At 41.3% G+C, this 19812-nt stretch overlaps 1 protein-coding gene across 16 annotated transcripts in view; it reads right to left on the bottom strand.

The window, feature by feature from the left end:
• Positions 1 to 655: 655 nt before the first annotated feature.
• The window catches only part of PRRC2C (proline rich coiled-coil 2C), a 76406-nt gene continuing 57249 nt past the window's right edge, over positions 656 to 19812 (bottom strand). For 8 of the 16 annotated variants that reach the window (XM_075508025.1, XM_075508037.1, XM_075508035.1 and 5 more), the window contains 11 exons: positions 17106 to 17319; positions 15967 to 16170; positions 15155 to 15276; positions 14438 to 14574; positions 12164 to 12398; positions 11578 to 11700; positions 9775 to 9993; positions 8858 to 8932; positions 7611 to 7714; positions 5702 to 5828; positions 656 to 2115 (listed from right to left, as the gene is read on the bottom strand). In XM_075508025.1, the coding sequence (XP_075364140.1) occupies positions 1855 to 2115; positions 5702 to 5828; positions 7611 to 7714; positions 8858 to 8932; positions 9775 to 9993; positions 11578 to 11700; positions 12164 to 12398; positions 14438 to 14574; positions 15155 to 15276; positions 15967 to 16170; positions 17106 to 17319 (1821 nt within the window). In that variant the 3' untranslated portion in view covers positions 656 to 1854. Of the gene's footprint in view, positions 2116 to 4449; positions 4687 to 5701; positions 5829 to 7610; positions 7715 to 8857; positions 8933 to 9774; positions 9994 to 11577; positions 11701 to 12163; positions 12399 to 14437; positions 14575 to 15154; positions 15277 to 15966; positions 16171 to 17105; positions 17320 to 19812 lie in introns of all 16 variants that reach the window. The other 8 variants (XM_075508036.1, XM_075508039.1, XM_075508041.1 and 5 more) reach the window with 6 other exon arrangements.

Raw genomic sequence — 19812 nt, 5'->3', positions numbered from 1 at the left:
AGAGATGTTAACGTCTTGCACACGCAACCAGCAGGCTCCTTCCAGAGCTAGATGGAAGCCATGTCCTGCGAGACCTTCACTGGAGAACAAGATCAAAAATGCCAGGGGAAACAGAAATAAGCTGTTTCAAACGGTTTCTCTGTAGAAGTCTGGTTGTAATACACACTCTTCACTTGGCACACGATGTTCAGGTGCTCTCCCTGCATCCTGCAGCACTTTGCTAATCATGAGATTACCCGGATACTTTATTTAGAGAATACTTTATTAGTTTCTGTAATCAAACCCATGTAAATAAGACCGTACATATTTAATACAGTGCGTTACCCCTGTACAAATGGAAAAAAAAATTAAGTTTAACATTTCTAGACCAATATGGCTGTTAATTTCTGTACAATGCCAACTCACACTACAAGTGGGATACTTTTTTCCAAAGTTGACATCACAGCTAAAGTTTCCAAAAATTCAAATTATATATATATTTATATAAAAAGATAACCAATAGCAATTCACTAGGCATCAATAGCAGCAACAGCCTTTCCAGCTTCTGCAGTCATTTGAACAAAATTATACACATTAGACTTTCAACTCACTCTTCCTTCCAAAAAAAGTAAGAAAAAAAATCCCAGAAAAAAACCAGCAAATTCTGCTACTGATGTGGTACCTGGTGCTTTTTATTAGCTTTTTCAATCATTGTCTGGGAAAAAACCTCTAGAATAACATTATTAAAAACAGCTCCAGTATAGCACAGTCACTACTACATATCATAAGCAGGTACAGGATATCTTACATTCACAGAAGTATCATACAGTACTGTCCTACAGCTATAATACTAGAGGATACAATTAAAAAGGCATTTATTTGACTTGATTCTACTTTCCAGCACACTGTGGGCAAGGAGGTGGTGCGACGCAGCTCTGATATAAAGAATGCACCTTTTAGATAAAACTCTCTTTAATCCGATAAGGTTTCTTTTATTCTCGTGGCACAGTTCTAAGTGCTCATTGCTGTATACAGACATAAGCTGGAAACCGTTTAAAGATCACTCGCATCATATAAAGATAGCTGGACAGAGGTGAACAGAACAAATTTGACTATTGGTGCAATGAACCTTTTAACTCCAGAGGTGAACGACTGAGGGGGGGAGCAGGTGTAAGAGAACACAGGTGGCCAAGTAGCATTTTCATACGGTGATCTAAATACAGTATATTGTCATCCAAAAAGCAGCAGCCAGCAAAGCACTGCCTTCAGAGGGAAGTTCGACACCACCAGCGTTACTCTGCATTACGTTAGGTTAGGTGTCACATGGCAAAGGCAATTTTGCCAGCTATACGAATCCCTCTGTTTATTACAAGATAGAAGCTGCTTAAGTCACTAAAAACTTAACACACATTACTTGGCCCAGCACCATCTTCAGATCTGCATGTTCTCATACTCATGGGTTTATAAAAAGATAAATAGCAGCTGAAGATCAGAGCCTGAAGAAAATAAGAGTATTCATCTGTCAGCTAGGAACATGCCTTCCCGACCACCTTCTTCCCTGCTGATGCTAGTTCTCAATTTTTTTCACTCTGGGAAGCATACAGGTGTGTAAGCCAAAACACGTGCACACGTGTAGAACGTGCACACACCAAAAGCAGCCTTCATGCTGTTAGAGAAGATACAAGCCCAAAGAGCCTAGAAGCTCCATTGGATACACAGCAGTTTGCATCCATAACTGCTGATAGCTTCTATGTCCCTTTACACTGTTCAGAGCCCTGCAGGGAGAGAAGACTGTTGTCCTTTGGGCTACAAATTCATGCTGCTGTCATCTCACCTGCCCTCCCCTCTTCCCCCACCTCCATGGAAACACAGCCTCTAAGATTTTGTTTCTTCGGTTTTGATTGCCTGAGGTTTGATTGGTCCAGTTCTAACAGGTTTTGTTGCCGCAGCAGGCGCAGGGGTAGGCTTTTCCTCGGTTTTGTCCTGGCAGACTCCTGAAGAGTCAGCAATTGCCTCGGCAGGTTTGCTCCCGTTCTCGTCCACTTTCTGCGCTTTGCCTCCTATGGGTTTGCTCTGCTGCTGCTGCTCAGAAAAGAACCTCTGGGTGGACTGAAGTACCTCTGCTCTCTGCTTTGCCTTAAGAAAGGGAGAAAATATGTTTACTGAAGAGAGGGCATAGGAATAGAAGTGACTTCACAAAAGTAATTCCTAAATGAAAGAGGAAGGACTGACCACAGCGGCCAGGCTTTCTCAGAAAGGCAGTGTCCATCCAGTTGCTTTCCAGATGTCACCACATCTGGGTGGCTTGGCTTCTCAGTAGTAGCTTAATGTCATGCCTAGGCTTCCCTTGCTCTTCCTACTCCTCACCCCAGAATAGAGGATATCAAGGTCAACAGTTTGAAGCATTATCTAACATCTTTTTATGCCACTATTATTGCAGAGCTTAAAAAAGTATAAACACTGCCTACAGTAGGCTCAAACTGGAGCTTCACACCTCAGTAAAAGTCAGACATGACCAGAAGGCGTGTGTGTCTGCACGCTGCCCGTGCTCTGACACTACCTCAGCTACGCAGGCGCTGCTGGCGCCGAGGGCCATGCCAGCTGTCATTTCTCCTGCTGCGTGGTCTGGACTTCTTGAGCGCAGGGGCTGTAAGACAGCAGCAGAATCTAGTCTGAGCACCCACATTTTTTCCCCCTGTTGTTCTGGACACAGACCTTCAGAGTCTGCAATGGGGGTGCAAGCGAACCTGGTTCAAGGTTGTGTTATATGTAAGCTGAGGCCTTATCTGCTTCCCACTCAAAGTGGGCACTCATTCCAGGAAGTACAAGCTACTGCCTGGCTTCCTTCAAATCCCTCCTCTGAATCCTACCAGTAACCTTGACTTGCACCTGCAAAATTCAGCCTTTGTGACTACGTGTTTCAGTTACAGTTTTACGCTGGACCTTTAATTTGTCAGCGCAGCACTGTGGAGACCAGATTCTTCAGACCAAGCACTTGGCTCTCCTGCCCAGACCCAGGCAAAGCAGGAGTTGCACTAAGAATTCAGTCTTTTGGAAGCTGCACAATTAAGCCCAATGCAGTCAAACACCTTTTTTAAAATTAAAAATGCATATCTTAATACAAGGAACCCCAACTACAATACAGACACTAAGCCCCCATGTACCTCTCTAAGTTTTTTATGCTTTTTTACAGAAAATGGGGCTGGGGGAGGGGGGGGACACAACACAGCAGGGGGGGCACAAAACAGCAAAAGCCTCGAACAAGAGGTCTTGGCTTTAATACTGTGTAGTTGCTCCAAGTAACTCAACCAGCAACAGAATAGAAAACAAACCTGTGAACTCTGGTGTGCAGGACTGCAGCAACAGTCTGATTTTACTGGAGCCAGATGGACACCTGAAATCTTTTGCATAGATTTCAGCCATCCCCTGAGGTTAAGGCTAGAAGGCTGGATGACTTGATCACAAGTAACCAAGCGTGACAGAATAACTCACTCACTTCTGAACAGTGTTTGCAGGGAGATTCAGAAAAACAGGACTGCATATTAGTATTTGCTATGACTGGCTAGATTCAATTCATAATACAGACTCAAGACAATATACTAAGCATCACCTGGTAAGTCTACAGCTAGCATAAACTGGTGGTAGAAAACTAAATGGACCAAATACCTAGAATTTAAGGGGTAATCAATTCTCCTACAACCAGACATAAGCAGGTAAAACTCTTTTGCTTTTACACCTCAACACGAGTTATGGCAAGTGATGGTAGAAGAAGGAGCTCCTCAGTACCACCTATTCATACAAGCAACTTACTCGACAGAAAACAGGCTAAGCATACAATGGTGTCCCTACACAGATGTCCCATATTGCAGTCCTGCCTTGGTAAGAAGAGTTTGCCTCAACCTGAAGGGTCCCAAAGTGACTTTAACAAGTTAGATGACTCTCATCACCTGCTACTGAAATGCAGCCGTCTCTTCTGTGGAGTATACCATGTTACTGCATTCTACCACAGAGAATTAATCACAGGCATTTCAAACCACTGGGAAATGAATCTCCAGAGTCACCAAAGAACGAGGCTGGCTGGTATAGGAAGGTTCATACTGCTGCTCAGAGCTGGGGAGGCAGATGCGAAATGATAGCTAACAGCCAGGTTTGTAGGGCTTCATCACTCATTCAAAAAAGCTAGGCTCTTGAAACATAGTTGTCAGATTGCCTTTTGACAGCAGCGGCAGCTTCACAACTGCTGACGACAACACCACTTGAGAAAGGAAGCTCCTTATGAATTTTTTAGTCTCAAGTTCTTATTAAAAAAAACCAGGGCTTAGAGAAGGTCTGTGTTCAGCTGTTAAAGGCCCGGCTACCGGCTTTGGGTCCAGAGGCATTTTAATTAAGACATGATTTGCAGATACATTCCTGCCCTACAAGCTGTCAAGACTGAACTGGTGTTAACAGCACTGCTGTTCAAATACTAACCTTCATGTCTCGTTCAGCCTTCATCGCAGCCTGGGCCTGATTGCCTCTGGCTCCAGATACTGATCCACAAAGACCTCTGGCCACACGCGGTAAATGAGGGTGGCTCATAAGGCCTGTGGTCATCTGAGACGGCATCTGACTATGCAGTACTATTGGCAGCCTCTGAACAGGCGCTGGGAAGGTGTTAGTATATGGGGCTCTTACCAATGGAGGGAGCAGGTTAGGCTGAGAGAGGATCTAAGTGGGGGAAAAACAACAAAAAGACATTTCGCAATTAGAAAATTGCCAACTAGATTGCACGTTGGCATTATCTTAAAGGGGAAAAAGTTGCTGCTCTGCTGTCAAACCGATATCAAGAAAATAGGCTTTTATTTTAAGAGAGGCCACGCCTGAACTCCAGGAAAAAAACCAGCCCTGTAGTGCTGCTGCACCTGAAAGTAGTATCAAGAACTCAAAACCAGCATGTAATAAGGGAGAAAGACCCATGCAAGGCAGTGGAGGAGTCACTAGTGAAAGGCAGCCCTGGAAAGGCTAGGCAGTTTCTGCTAGTGGCAATCCAAAAATCAAATCTCAAGTCCTGCAGTCCAAATGCTGAAAGACAGACAGAAATATCCTGCATTTTTACAGAGGCTACATTTCCCTAGCAGCCTGGCTGCAGTCACCTGTAATAGGGATGCACCACCCTTGTAGGCTGTGCTCCCCAGAATGCCGGAAGCAAATCAAACCCTTTGCCATCAGCTCTGCTTTGTGTGGACTGTATGACCTCCAGAGATCCTTTCCAACCTGAACTGCTCCATCAATACTCCAGAGCTGCATCTCAGACAAACAACTGCAAATCTCCTTTGTCTTTAAACATTTAAAATATGCATTGGGACCCTTCTGAAACTCAAAGCTTCTCCCCTTCCCCAACCAAATGATCTGGTTTTGCAGGATGAGGTGCTTTACAGCTGCATGGGGAAGCCATCAGAACAACCGTCTGTTCTACATCATTCACAACTTGTATTAAATTCCTCAGTGTGCACAGAACTCTCACAATTAAAACACACCACAAAATCTGTACTACTAGTTAGCAAGATCAGAGAGGGTTTTTTTTTTTGGCTTTGATCTTGAAATCAGTTTTCTCACACCATTTCATTTTAAGAATTCCATTTTGTACCTCCCCATGATAAAGCCTGAGGAAACACAGCTGAGTTAGAGTCACCAGGTCATATAGCAAAACAGATTCGTTTGTAGGAAGCCACCAGTCACCTACCTGTGGTGCAAACTGTGCAGGAAATGGCTGTGTCATTCTCACAGCAGCAGCTGCTGACTGAAACTGCTTCTGGTAGACAATGCTGTTCATTTTATTGGACTGATTGTTAGGACTTGTAGAACTGGCCCTGAAGAAAAGAACACCAGTTAGAATCACACTGCTCTCATTCAGAGGATGTTTGTGCCTTTAGTTACAACTTAACTAGAAATTCAGCATTGGAGGGGGAAAAAAAATAACCTCTTAGAGAAGTTGGTATCAGATATTCTTCTGTATCTACCATTAGTTTCAAATGCAAGCAAACTCAGAACTTAAGAATACAAAGAGAAACCATAATCAGAAATATTTAGGATACGGAAAGATTCCAGGGTAAAGTCCATATGAAAGAGACCTTTCCCAAAAGTATTCGTAACACAAATACTAATGCTAAAAGTGTATTCCCCTTCCCATCCCTGCTATTTTATGTTCGGTCCTACCCCTTTACACTGTTTGCTCTATCATGTCAAGTTCAGAGCTTGTCACAACAGACATTAAGCATGTGCAGCAGAAGCTGCCATGTGCAGCTGCTTCCACTCTGACCTGTCGTCACATGTTTCAAAATGCACTTGAACAGATTTCAAGAATTCACAGAAAATGCTCTCCCGGTTTTATTTGGCTAAGAACATGACCCTCCATTAAAACTTTTAAGAGGTGTTGAATCACCATGAATTAAATGAAGCCTGAAAGATTATTTGGGGGAAGGACACCAAACAACCATCAGAGAAAGAGAAAAGTGTGAACAGCCTTCTTTAGGAAATGGAGAACTTTGCAGAGAGTTCTCATGCAGAGTGTGTGAGCGATACACTTACTTAACATAAAATGAGCAGTGGGGCACCAGTGGCAAGGAAGCCAGCTAAACTCAATACACACCAACATTTTGTAAGCTTAAAGAAGTCTCTGTTTAGTTTTCACTTTGAACTCTTGAACTCTATTATGCTTTTGTCGATCTTCCCAGTACCTCTGCACTTAAGAGCAAAAGCTTATGATAAGCGCTGCTTTGGTCACTAGAAGAGACATCTTCTGTAGAATCTCGAAGATATATACCATTCAGTCAATCGTCTAAATGCTGACTAGCTTGCAAATTCAAGTTTCTTCTTCCTCATCCCTTCGCTTTTTTCTTACATGAAGTACTGGACGCATGACACAGCACTGTGTTCAAACTCTCATTTCTACTTTACTAGAAAAGCCTGAACACTGTCAGTCTGCTACAGCGAAAGCCACCAAATACAGTTACTATGCATGGGAGTGCAGCTTTCAAGAACAAAACTATCTTGTAGCAAAGTTCTATTTTCAAGTTCCTTCAGTCCGCTAATAACTTCATCCACAAACAGCCCAACAGGTTTACCATGAAGTGCATCTGCATATGAGCAATATTCTGTTAATTCAGTCAATTAACCAAGCAAACCTGCAAACAGCTTACTAATTTCACTTGTGAGACACTTACAGATCTTGCAATGACTCTTAGTTCTCTAAGAGAATTGTTGCCACAACTGTGGTAAGCCTTTAAGTGTTTTTAATTTGAGCACTGCAATTAAGATAAACTGTCTTATTAGAGTTTTATCCCAAAGAACATCTTCCCTGCCACTTCTGTGCTTTCCTGGTACAATCCCAGGTCACTTTACACGACTTGTTTAGTTTCGTTTAATTAAAAAAAAAGAAAAAAATTTAATGTTTTATTTCAGAGCTATGTACTTCTGGCCAACTATAGCTGATCTCATGACCTACAGGAATGCTGCTTTTAAGCTAAGATAAAGCATTGTATGTTATATTAGAAGCCCCTCACCTCATACCTTTCAGAATTGGCTGCTCATGCATGACTAAGTACATTTTCTAGCTTTGATTTCAAGGAATTTTGAGTTTAAGAGAGATTTACCGGAAGGGACTGGAAGTTGGAGTAGTACTTCTACCAGTAACTGGTGGTGTTCCAGGTTTAACATCAATCCCACCTCCAAAGGCCTTCAGGTCCATTTCTGATATCTGAAAAACACAGCAACTGACATATTATTTCTAATTCAAAGAAAAACTACATTTACTAAGTAACCCTCAGCTTACCTCACATTTTTCTCAATGAAAATAGGTCACTTAAGTGGAGGTGAAAGCCAGACTGCAAAATGGCTTCTTATAATTAGGACAACCCCAGCACCACAAGCACCTCTGTGTACAATTTTCTGCACTATTTGGCACTTCCAGCAATGGTACTGGCTAAGTTGATGTTCCTGCATAGTGAAAGGGGATTTGTGACTCATTTCACATATTTGTCCCTAAAAAAATGTTTCAGGGTTGAAATTTCCTTCCCCATCTCAGGTACCACATGAAAATATTTAGAGCTAATCCTGAAGAATGCTGAAGTGAAGAGTGCCATAAAATAATCCAGTTTTATAAAAAAAACAAAAGCAGAGCAAAAATGGAGCTGTCATTCATGCAAAAAGTCTCCAGACTCAGACTGGAGCAATCAGTCTTGCATGTTATTTTGCAGATACACTCAACAGAATAAATTACTCTCTGGAACAGTATCTTTCCACACACAGCCATGAAGCATAACGGCAACAATAAATCAGTTAAAAGTGAGTGGCTGTTTTAAGTTGACTTTCTTTAGTAGGAACATGATGGAACCCTTAACACAGGGCAGGAAAGTCACTTAAGGCCACCATCCCACTGCAGTTCCTCGTCATTTCTTGTTGAAATGAGTGTTTGTTTTCCAATGACAACTGTAGCATGAAACACACTGCTGCTTGGAAGATGGGTTAATGAAAATTATAAAAGATGAAAAGGTTTGGCCAGATCCTATGAAGCTAGAAAACTGCAAGGTACAAAAATCACCATATACTGTGGTGGGTGACCGGATGACAACTTTACCTAGGTGATCTGGAATTCCGGCTGCCATTACTGCCCAAGATATGGAATTAATGCCTGAGAGAGATTTTTCTGATCACAGCTGTAAACCATTGGGACAGCAGGACCATTTTATTCTCAAAAGCACCCTAAAATCTAGGCTATAAGCTGTAAGGATTTCAGGTGCAGCTCCAGAGCTAGATTACTCCCTGCACTGGGGAAAGACCCTGCTGTATCTGACAGAAAGCTTAGCTGTGTTCATGTCCAGTGTTACCACCCACTGCTCACCTGAAAGTATGCTGCAACTGCGTTGTGCTGCACACTATCCGAAAATCCCAGGTGCCTGTAAATCTGTGATTCCATCTAAGACAAGAGACCTTGTGATTGGAAGCCAGCTCCACACATCCCCTCATCAGCAATTACCACAGCATCTCCAGATAAAGGAGAGGAAAGAATTCTCTCCTAGGCATTCAAGTTTCTTGCACTATTTCAGTGTTATCTCCTTACTGGAGCTGTCACTCAAGGAGAGTTTTCTTCAGCTGCAAGACCAGCCCCCCCCATTTTTTTCCCCCCCTTTCCTTTTTAAACACATCAAGGGTCCTGCCTTGCATACAATGCTATGTTCTCAATACGCACCTTGCTGTGCTATTCAGAAAAGCAGACCCCCAGCAACATTAGTAGAGTTTAATTCTGGTTTAAGGTCACAGCTGAAACAGAGTCCATGGAAGTCCCTAAACCTCCAGTTTGTTGCACTGGAAAGACTTGATCCTATACAACTTGCTCCAGTATGAGAATAGAAACAAAGTGATAAACACAAGCATGACCAGCATCAGAAACCAGCCCTGACAGTGTAATGTTGTTTGCCTGCTGCTCTGACAATGTCTCTGTACTATTTTCTACATGGCTTCTACATGAAATACCCTAGTAGTCCATGAAGTCATTATGAAAGTAGGTATTCCTACGGTGCAAATGGACTATTATCAAGTTAGCTACATAAACTCAGCTAAACCTTTACAAAATGCACAGACCCAGTTGCAAAGGAACTAACCTTGACTGGCTTTTCTATCTTCCCCTCCCTACCTTTTAAAGTCAAGGCCGATTTTTAGATGCAACAGTCAACATAGATTGCTGTGCTGGTTCTATAAAACAGCATACAGCTGTGCTTTGTATTAATTTTTGTACTGTAGGTCTACCAATATTGTTACCTTTCCAGTTGCAGCGATCATGCTGTGTTGAGTTCCTGCTGGGATTAATCCTCTGAAAGGCTGGGTTACTTGTGCAGGTCTGCTTAGATTTTGAGCCTGCGCTTGCGGTGGCGTGTGCTGTAGTGGTGGTTGTAAAGACTGGGGTAGGGCAATAAGTGGCTGTGCTGTGGATCCAAAGTTGGGCAAAGAAATTTGTGATCCTGGCAAAGGTACTGTCACCTGGAAAAAAGTACAAAATCACCAGTAACATATACACAAGGGCCATGATTTAACTTTCTTTACTAGCTCTACGATTTCAGCTATATTCAAGGTAAACTGCTTAATGAGTTCAGACATTTACCCACAGAGCTGTAAGCAAATAAGTGAATTATCCTTCAGCCTGTCTTTATAATCAGTTCTAACGGCATTTGGGTCTCTGCTTTTCAGAAGCAAAGTTGCATGTTAGCTCCCAACTCCAACATCATTCAACGTGAATTTCATTGTATGAAGAAGTAAATTTAATTCAACTCAGAAATAAAAGTAGAATGAAATAGCCAGTTGGGGGGGGTGGATGGGGTTATTTATTTATGTCAAATAATTTTAGTAATTGTAAAGAAACTGGGATGAAAATTAGATTTTACTTTCCAGGAGTCCCAACAGCCAGCAGTCCAAGCTTAAAAATAAAGCAAACAAAACAAAACCCAACAAACCACGGCCTGTCCCTTGCTTGCATTTACAGGGAGTGCTGTGGGCTGAAAACACCACAGAACGGTAGTGATAACCATGAAAATACCACAGCAGTGACCTGACTGGCAGGAGTTACTGCATTTCCTAGCCTGACCATCAATCCCCAACCTGCAAAATTATATTCTGAGTGTGACTAGAAGAATGATATGATATTCTCCAGATGTGAAGGACTTACTAGGGTTCTCCTCTGAAGGATAAGATTAAAAGTACAGAAACAGCCAAGCTTGAACACATTAAAAGCACTAACTCTTCTAAAAGGTCCTTAAAACTTTATGCTAGATTTCCAACAGATGAGATCCAATTTTTTGAGACTCTTCTAGATTTCTGTCTTGGCAACTTTTCAGGTGTATGAAGTAGGCTATTATAATAAGCCAGTCCATCATAAGCTTTTTTTTTTTAAAGCCACTTAAATAAAAAATTTGAACCAGAAGATGGAAACCACTAGACAGCATCCTGTACATATGACAGAATGCTTGCATACAGCAAATTAACAGTTCTTTCACAAAAGAATTCAAGAAACTTAAAATCACTGGTGTTATTTTACACATCTCCTGGTTTGTAGGTTACTAGTTACTAACTTGGCTGTCCTGTTTGCCTGTATGATCATTTATCTGCTGGCTTCTCATTTGTTTTCTACATATTTTGATATTGTTGACATACGTAGCAGCTCTGAGGTTTCATCTCAATTGGTGTTAACAATTAGGCTGCACTAAGCACCTGGAGTTTGTCTGTCTCTCTCTCCACCAACAGTAACTGATCCCTACCCTCATAAAGGCAGCACATACCTCAATCAATTAGCAACATCACTGTGCCAACTAAATCTTTGCCTGTCACTGGAAAATGAACTATTTAAGAGAAGGATGCCAGAGACAAATGATCAACATTCACTTGTAGGCCATTCAACTTCTCAGCAATTAAGTTTTTCAGTGCTGCTGCAGTAGCTCTTCTTTGGTATCACTTTTCAATTCTTGCATTTTGGAAGAATTAAAGATAGTCTCAGCCCCCACCTCCACCCCGACCCCACAAAAAACATCAACAAAACATAATTTTAAGAAGAATACAATTTAGGAAATTTACCATGCCATAGTTTACCTGCTGGAGAGCACTGGGAGACTGTGCAGTGTTGTAGAAATTGCTCTGGCCAGGCTGTTGAACTTGCCCAGAGTACAGATTTGAAGCCTGAGTGAGCGTAGCTCTGGCCTAGGAAGAGTGAGAGACACCATTACATTAAGAATACTTAGGAGAGCAGTTATGAGACAGCATGGCACATCATTCTGTATTTCAACCAGTAGAGCAGAAACCACAGCACAGGAAGCTGACAACCTGAAGGTTTCAGCTTGTGATAAAGCTCTCATTTGCAAGTGGTAGAATAGCCCTTTATCACCTACCATAACAGAAATTAAACCTGAAGCTCCAATTCATGATAGAAGAGCAAGGAGCCCTGTAGTTTGTGAAACAATCCTCAATTCAGAGATTACACTAAATGTATCTTTGTGAAATTAAAAGAACGTTCTCTTCCAAGTGTCTTAAGTTTCCTGCCACCTTGACTATCATGTAATTATCACAGAGGTGGGCTTATCCCAAGCTGAGCAATACTTGATTTATTATTGCATTATCTGTATCAAACTATTGCAAAAGGTTTGCATTTTGGAGCATTTCCTACCTGGAGAATGTGTGTATCAATAAGCTGAGAGCCTCCCAGTCCTGAAGCTTGACTAAGTTGATGTTCATATAAGATAGGAATAGGTTGTGTATTAGAAGTCTGTTGAAATGCTAGGCTTGACTGTGCCTTAGCAAGCTCCTGGTGTTGTACTGCTGGAAAGTTGTGTAAAGCTGTACCAGACAGAACTACTGGTGATGGCTGAGACAAACCACTTTGCATAAAAGCTTGCTGGGATCTGCAAGAGATTGGAGCATTATACACAAAAATGCAGAGAGAGCTCAACAATGAGCCACCAAAAATTAAGAACACAGGTTATATTCTTTAAAGGGAATTAGAATGCTTAGCTCTGTTGAACAGATTTTGACCTGAGAAAGGTAGATTTTTCTATTTACTCTGCACACAACAAAATAATAGATGCTACTAAAGGCCACAGGAAAAATACAACTAGGATTTTTATTTAAATCTTAAAAGTACACGTAGCTATTTAGATGTGCATGCCAAAATAGTTTTTGCATAACTTAACTGTAACATACAGAAGCTACCAGTTCTCAGTTCCTGTGCTATAAGGCAGGATGGTGGGAAAGCACCACATGTGAGTAGTTCCAATTAGTCATAAAGTAAACTGCTTTGTTCTCTTGACTTCACAGATCTCCATAGTCGAACTTTTAATATTTACAGGATAAATCACTGGATGCTGACAACTGTAGCTTCCAAATGAATGTTTTGGCTTCAAAATAGCAACACACACAGACACCACAGCCTTTAATTTTAACTAGATATTCAATTCCCTTGTCACCAGCATGGGCAAGTTGCAGTTTGTTTAGAAAACAAAGACCAAAGACAGTACAGCAAAGAACCTCAGACAGGTTGTTTTAGTCCATCAGAAGTATTTATCCAAACATTTCCATTAAGAGCCGGCTGAATAGCCACCTTCAGACTGAAGAATCAGAGTTTCTAAATAAATGCCCCTTCTCAAAGCTGTTCAGCTCAGAGGAGAGTGTTTTTGATGTAAAAACACTTTTCACTTTATCACTTGGTCAATATGTACCAGCACAGCACTGGTCCTGTTAATTTGTTAGCATAGCGGCCATGTGCTTGCCTGAGAAAACACCTGGGTTAGCTTTGTTCTGTACCCTTCCTTAACTGCAAAGCGTTCTTACAGTTGCACTCTGAGCACTGGAGAAACTTTTCCAGGAATGTATGCAGAGGACTGTCTTCAATGTAGCAAAAAAACCATTTTCACAAGCCTTTTTTTTTTTTTTAAACCAGTAACCTATACATTTCAAAGCTTATCCTGCTCTGTACCTTTAAAGATGCGGGAAAAGTATTCATACTCTTATAAATAGCACAACCCAAAACTCCATTAATACTGGGTTTGTGCGTGACCAGATCAGCCAGAAGCACGTTATTTAATCTGGACTGCATGCCAGACTGATTGCGTTTCTGCAACTAGCCAACTGTTTGCAACAACTTTTGTCAGCTGTGGCAGGACAAGCAATATTTGGTCCAACACAGTCAGCCAAGCACAAAGTCAGAATACACATGTAGTCAATTAAACCTTCTGTGGCTTCAGCCTTCTACATTGCAACAAGCAGGTTTTTCTACAGCACATGCAAAACCCTGTAATTAAATTTCCAAAGAAACTTTCTCAAGGTGAAACTAACAAAATTTGTCAGAATTATACCACTGTGAATCGGTTTTGACAGGAACTGCAAGGAAGCTTTGGAAAGGCTTACAGTGGAAATTTCTCTGGCTATGAATGCCATTTGAGAGATACTGGTCATCTTATTATCTTTTGTAGCAAACAGAAAACATTTATTCTAGAACATACCCTGCTATCCCCTAGGCATCTGAAATTAAGTTTCTAACACCTAGGGGGTTCAAACTAGGATTTCAAAGTGTTTCAAGTTGTTTCAAGACTCCAATGTTGGTTTGATTAGAAAATAACAAACACAAATTACTGAATTAAAGGGACAGACTCCTCTTTTTCTGTTCTCTTAGTATGAAAGACTGATGTTTTCAGCTTTTTAGCCTGGTTTCCTAAAGATACAAACATCATGCATAATTTTGAACCCACAATTTCACAACTACATCTGCACATGCAGACTAGCTAGACAATCCGCATAAGAGTTCTCAGCCAAACAGACGAAAGAGATTTTTGGCAAGACAGGAAAACGAGGCAGCTATTGAGCACAGAACACAAGTCTGCAGGGAAGCAAGTTATATAAATTCTGCCACTCAAAAAACCAAAATAAATTTGCATACACTACCTACCTATAAGGTTGTAAGGAGGAGTTGAACAACTCTTGGGCTTGTGAAACAGCTGGTGCTGCTCCTAAACTCAGCTGAGCTTGATGCTGTCCTTGTAGAGGTGCATAGATGGGAATGGGGATCTGCTGAACTGAAGCAGGCTGCATGAAAAAGAAACCATTAAATATCCAAGGACAAAAGTCACATAGAAAAGCTACAGTTAAATGTGTGCCAGGATTTGTGCAATATTATAAAAAGTAAAGAAAGAATGTCAAATCCCAAGGCTGCATGCAGAGCTGGTATTGTTCCCATTCAGAAAATTACTTCCTAGTTGAATTTTACACTTTTCCTTGCAAAAAACCAGCAGAAACTGAATGAATCATTTAGATTTGCGTACAAAACAACTGCATAAGATTGCATATAATTTTGTACTACAAAAGTTGAATAAGCCTGCACTAACACAGCCACATAAACACCTCCTCTGAATATTTACTTGTATATAAAGTCTGTGAGTGAAAGCTTATTCTCTCAACTTTCATGACAAATACTTTCATTCTCAGGAACAGTAGAGATCAAACACCACCTGCATGCACCAGAATGAAACGGCAAGGGCAGGCATGACCTCATTTTTGCAGAGTCTTTAGTACCACTCTCCCCTGCCCCCATTAGCTAGGCTTTAAAGGCAGTATGGACAGGGAGGGGGGGGAAAAAAAAAAAAAGAAAAAAGAAATCCCCAAATACCTGAGAAAGCCCTGGTTGAAAGCCTTGCTGTTGGGCCAGAGAAGGTGGTGCCAAACGTGCATGTTGGGTATTGAATAGGTGACTTGTATCCATGTAAAATGCTGGGATTTGAGCTGCAGTACCTCAGGAAGAGCATACAATTAGTACCTGATTCCAAACATCTCTCTGCTAGAAAGGTTTTCATCAAGAGTTAGAGATGCAGTCACTGTCAGTACTTCCCAGTGTGACAGCTTCCAGACAGACTGGGAGAAGAAACAGAACTGAAGAGCTGGGTGCCTAACCAGCTTTGGTATCTTTTCCAATTCACCCCCAGAATCTATTAGTCTTGCATATGCATGTTCAGTCCCATGCAATTCTTGGGGGATGAGCAACAGATTCTGGCCAAAATAGGCGTTTGAGTGAAGGAAGGGGAAGAACATGCCATACTGTCATGTAATTTAGGTTAACCATACATAGGGTTTTCTTTAAAGAAAAATGCCATGATTCTAAACTATTGTAGCACTTTAAGAAAGAAGTCAAGACTAAGTCATTTTTGGTCTTAAATAGCGATTTACAATTCTGCAACAGAAAAATGGTACATCAAGAGATTCAGACTTACTTCCCTCAACAAAATAACAGCACAGCATTATCTTTATACTTACTGATAGAAACTTGCATATTTAGAGTAAAACACAATTAAGTGAATATTTGCTTACAGAATGCTCTCCATCATTCTGTCTTTACTGCAGATAAAACCAGAACTGAATTCAACTCTCCAGCTTCAGAACTCAAAAAAAGCAGACACGTGGCTTCTCAGCCACAAACACTATTACCTGCTGCAGACTGAGACACATAGACCTGGGGACTTTGCTGTTGCTGGGCAATGAGGGATGGCATGCAGCTCAGCTGGGAAAAGTGACTGGCAGAAGCTAGGCTGCTTGTCTGCAACTGCTGTGGTTTCACTTTACATATATTTGGAGGGTCTGAGGTGCTTGCAGTCTTCGTACTCAGTGAAGAGGTTGTGTATGTTCCAGCTCCTAGAAGGAGGGAAGCAAGTCATACATCACAAAACAGCTAAAGATATTTCAAAGCCTCATCTTTCAGTGGTCAAAGTTTTGGGACAGCTATACAAACACAGCCACAACCAGTTAAGAACACTGAAACCTAATCCAGCTGTTTCCATCAACATAAGATGGACAGGGAGGACCATTCTGTTAAGTTCACTATAGGAAGCACTGCAACCATAATACATCTCCCTTCTCAAGTACAGGAGCATATAAAAATATTGAAGTAGACATCTTGGTTAGTTATGCAACAAAATATTGCAATGTAGAGTGGTTGTGCCTCTCATGGTTGAGAGCCAGGCTCCAAAGAAAGGTCTTTCAAGCACTTCAGCTGAGATTTGGGCATACATTCTATTATTCCACGGTGTGAAGATTTAATCAGAGATAGCATCTTTTGTTTGCTGGAAAGAACCAAGGTGGAAACCAGCACTGTTTCTGAAGAGCAGCTGGACATTTACTCTGCCAAGTGTGAGGGGTTCTTGGTATAAACTGTTGAAGCTTTGACTCCAAAAGCAAAAGCACAAATGAAAGTAAGACTGCAACTAGCTGGATATCAGAACTACCATCTGCTCCAAAATCTACCTGCTTGCTTTCATTCAGCTGAACAAAACAAAATCAATAAGGCAGCCAACAGGAGAAGTTTACTTCCTCTTTCAAGTCCATATAAGTAGCATAGGCAGAGAGGTGTCTTCTTAATATTCTTTTCAGCCGACTGAAGTGAAACAGGTGAAGTACCTCCTTGTTAATTAAAAAGTATTCGGGAAGCTGCTGTTCAGATCTGACATTTCATACTAGCATAAAACTTCTCTTAGCTTTGTATTAAACATAACTCCAAAGGGAATCTAATCTCTTGAAAAACATAACCAAGGAACAATACAATAGGCTACTACAATCTTGACACCCAGTACCTGATAGAGAAGTTGTTGGTGTAACCGAGGCCACAGGAATAGGAGGCATTGATGCACTAGAGAAAGAGCTGTAAGTACCACTGCTTGGCCCAGTGTTGCTGCTGCTGCTGCTACTGCCACTGCCACCAGCAATGGGAGATGCTGCTGAGGTCACTGGTGAACTCTTCTCCCCCATGTTTGGGGAATTCTCCCATGCTTTGCGTGCAGACTCCATCTATTTAAAAGAAAACAAAATTTCCTCATCTATTAGGAAGCTTCAACTAGTCAAACAGTCTTCCTCTTTCAACAGTTCTTTTTAGTTCAAAAGGCAATTCAGGCTTCATGCGAGCCTCTTTTTTAAAAGTCACCGTAATCGTGCAACTCTGTTCATGCAAAAAGCATACAGCCTTAAGTTGGAGCTTCTTATCTGTTCCAACTGCACACGTGCACAGTTCATCATTTTAACATTCAATGCTCAAAAGAGAATTCACTCACACTAATTTGGCTTGGTTTTGTTTGACATGAAGAGCAAAAGACACAGCGAGCAAAAGAAAGGTAAAAAACCCTCTAAATATTTCCACTAAGTCCTTTACTTACAAGTTATCTGGGCCATTTAAATGAAACAGCCCCTTGCTTTCTTGGTAAATCATCCACTCTGAGTGACCATCAAAAATATCTAATGCATGCTTCAGTAAACATTAGAGTAGTCAAGTTTAGATCTCCAAAGCAAATGCTGTTCAATCACGAGCTGATACAGCTTGTGCACACTGCTTTACATTAATGCTAAAAATGCTTCATGCTCCTCTATTTCTATAATAATTATAAGTCTTGCACAGCAAGGAAGATGAAACTTTAATTTAAATATTTTATACACAATTCTCTTCCACCAAAAGTGGAAAGAACTATTGTTTTACTGCACCCAATACCAATCTAATTATTGCTACATTAGACACACAATGCCAAATCTTTGAACTGAGACACTTTTGAGGGACTACTGAAAAGTAACTATTAATGCTCAGACTACACTCACTAATTTAAAGGCTAAAACACAGTCCATGGACTTCTCTTCAGCCTTCAGCTGGCCTCAGTTCAAACAAAGATTTTGCTAGCAGAGCTGGATGCCATAGGCTGAAATTGCTCACCTGGCAGACTGCAAGCTTCTCAAGGCCAGGTGTTGTCTTTAATGATATACGTGAAGGGGCAAATACATATTCACCAAGAAATCTGACCTCACTGCCTGGATCAATAGAGCCCCCTAACTGGGACTTGAAGTCTCTGAAAGTCATACTTTCAACCTACCCTGTTTTACATGAATTAGGTACAGTCTAGACAGACCACACATGACTTAGGTTATTTGTCTAGATGCTTCAGAAGTGATAAAAAAGCAAAGCAAAATCCAAAGAAGTGGGTAACAGGTGATCAATACACACCCACATTGAAAGTGGAGTTCTGTATCCCTCAAGAGAGTAAAGGGGGAGGAGGCAAACTTTGTTACACATTAAATCATTTGGAGTCACCTATTTTCCTTTTTGAGACCATCTTCCCCAGCAATCATTCTCAGTTTCCCCTCCACAACATTTTCCTCCAAATTGGTTCCGATTCTTGCAGACAGGGCAAACGTCAAAATTTGTTATTAATCTGCTGGAAAGGATTTTGCTTAAGGTGGAGTACAGGTAAGACTAGAGGCTCCTTTCCGAACACCACAGGCTCTGGTAAGACAGGGTAACAGTCTTGTACTGCACTGGTATTAAGAGAAAGAACCACCTGTGAATGTCTGAATAGAAAAGGTGTAGAAGCTTCGTTCAATGAATTCCACGATGTCCTGGAGAAACTATTGATAGCAAAAGCTAGAGTCTACATAATGCGTTTTGTCTTCCAAACCTAACCACTGCCAAGATCCTAGATCATCCCACACCCCTACCAATTTGCAATAAAGGGCTTATAACAGAGTCCTGAGTTTTCTAACAGCTTTACTTTTAGAGAGCTCCTTAACAATCTCTAACTTCTTAAGCCAGAAAAAAGATGCAAAACAGACTGGTACTCTAGGAGCGCCTATGTAGCACCATCTACAGACCAGATATGAAGGAGTAAGAGGCTCAAAATGAAGTGAGGCTGGGGAAAGTGCTGTAATTTCACTGAAAGGTGTCAGATTCTGGACCAGATGCCTACACAGGAATTTTAGATGGAACCGTGGAACATTGGAAGAGGGCCAGGCAGCTCAGTTAAGATTGCTTTGACTTCTTTTTGCTCAGCTCCTTACCTACCAATAGCTCTAACAGCTAAGTCCTTAAGATGATGTCTGCCTTAGTAAAGGTGTCTTTAGCAAAGTTACTCCAAGGAAACAAGAAATCTCAACAAGCCTTCCCATATGAGCACCTTATACCTACACCCTGAGAGAACGATGCCAAATAGTGGGAGCAATCGTGACTGAGTTCTCCTGCCGAGTTTCCTCAGACAGCTTTCTGTGATAGGGGACGGAGGAAAGAGAAGATGTAAGGGTTATTCCTTTATGGAGGCAGAGCCTGGAGGTTTTGTTCTTTTAAGGGAAGGAAGGAAATGCTTTCCTCTCTGCTGCTCCAAAAGTACCTTTTAAAAGAAGCAAGGATTATACTGAAGAGGATGACAAAGAGCAGCTCTGCTCTGTCTAGACCAGAAGGCCTGTCGTGAAAGTGATAGTCTCAGCGCGTGCTTCAAAACAAGCTTGTTGCCTTCAGCATTTGCAAAAAGG

The sequence above is a fragment of the Mycteria americana genome, chromosome 7 (assembly GCF_035582795.1).
Source record: "Mycteria americana isolate JAX WOST 10 ecotype Jacksonville Zoo and Gardens chromosome 7, USCA_MyAme_1.0, whole genome shotgun sequence".
Taxonomy (NCBI): Eukaryota; Metazoa; Chordata; class Aves; order Ciconiiformes; family Ciconiidae; genus Mycteria; species Mycteria americana.
This window is presented reverse-complemented; position numbering and strand designations above follow the sequence as displayed.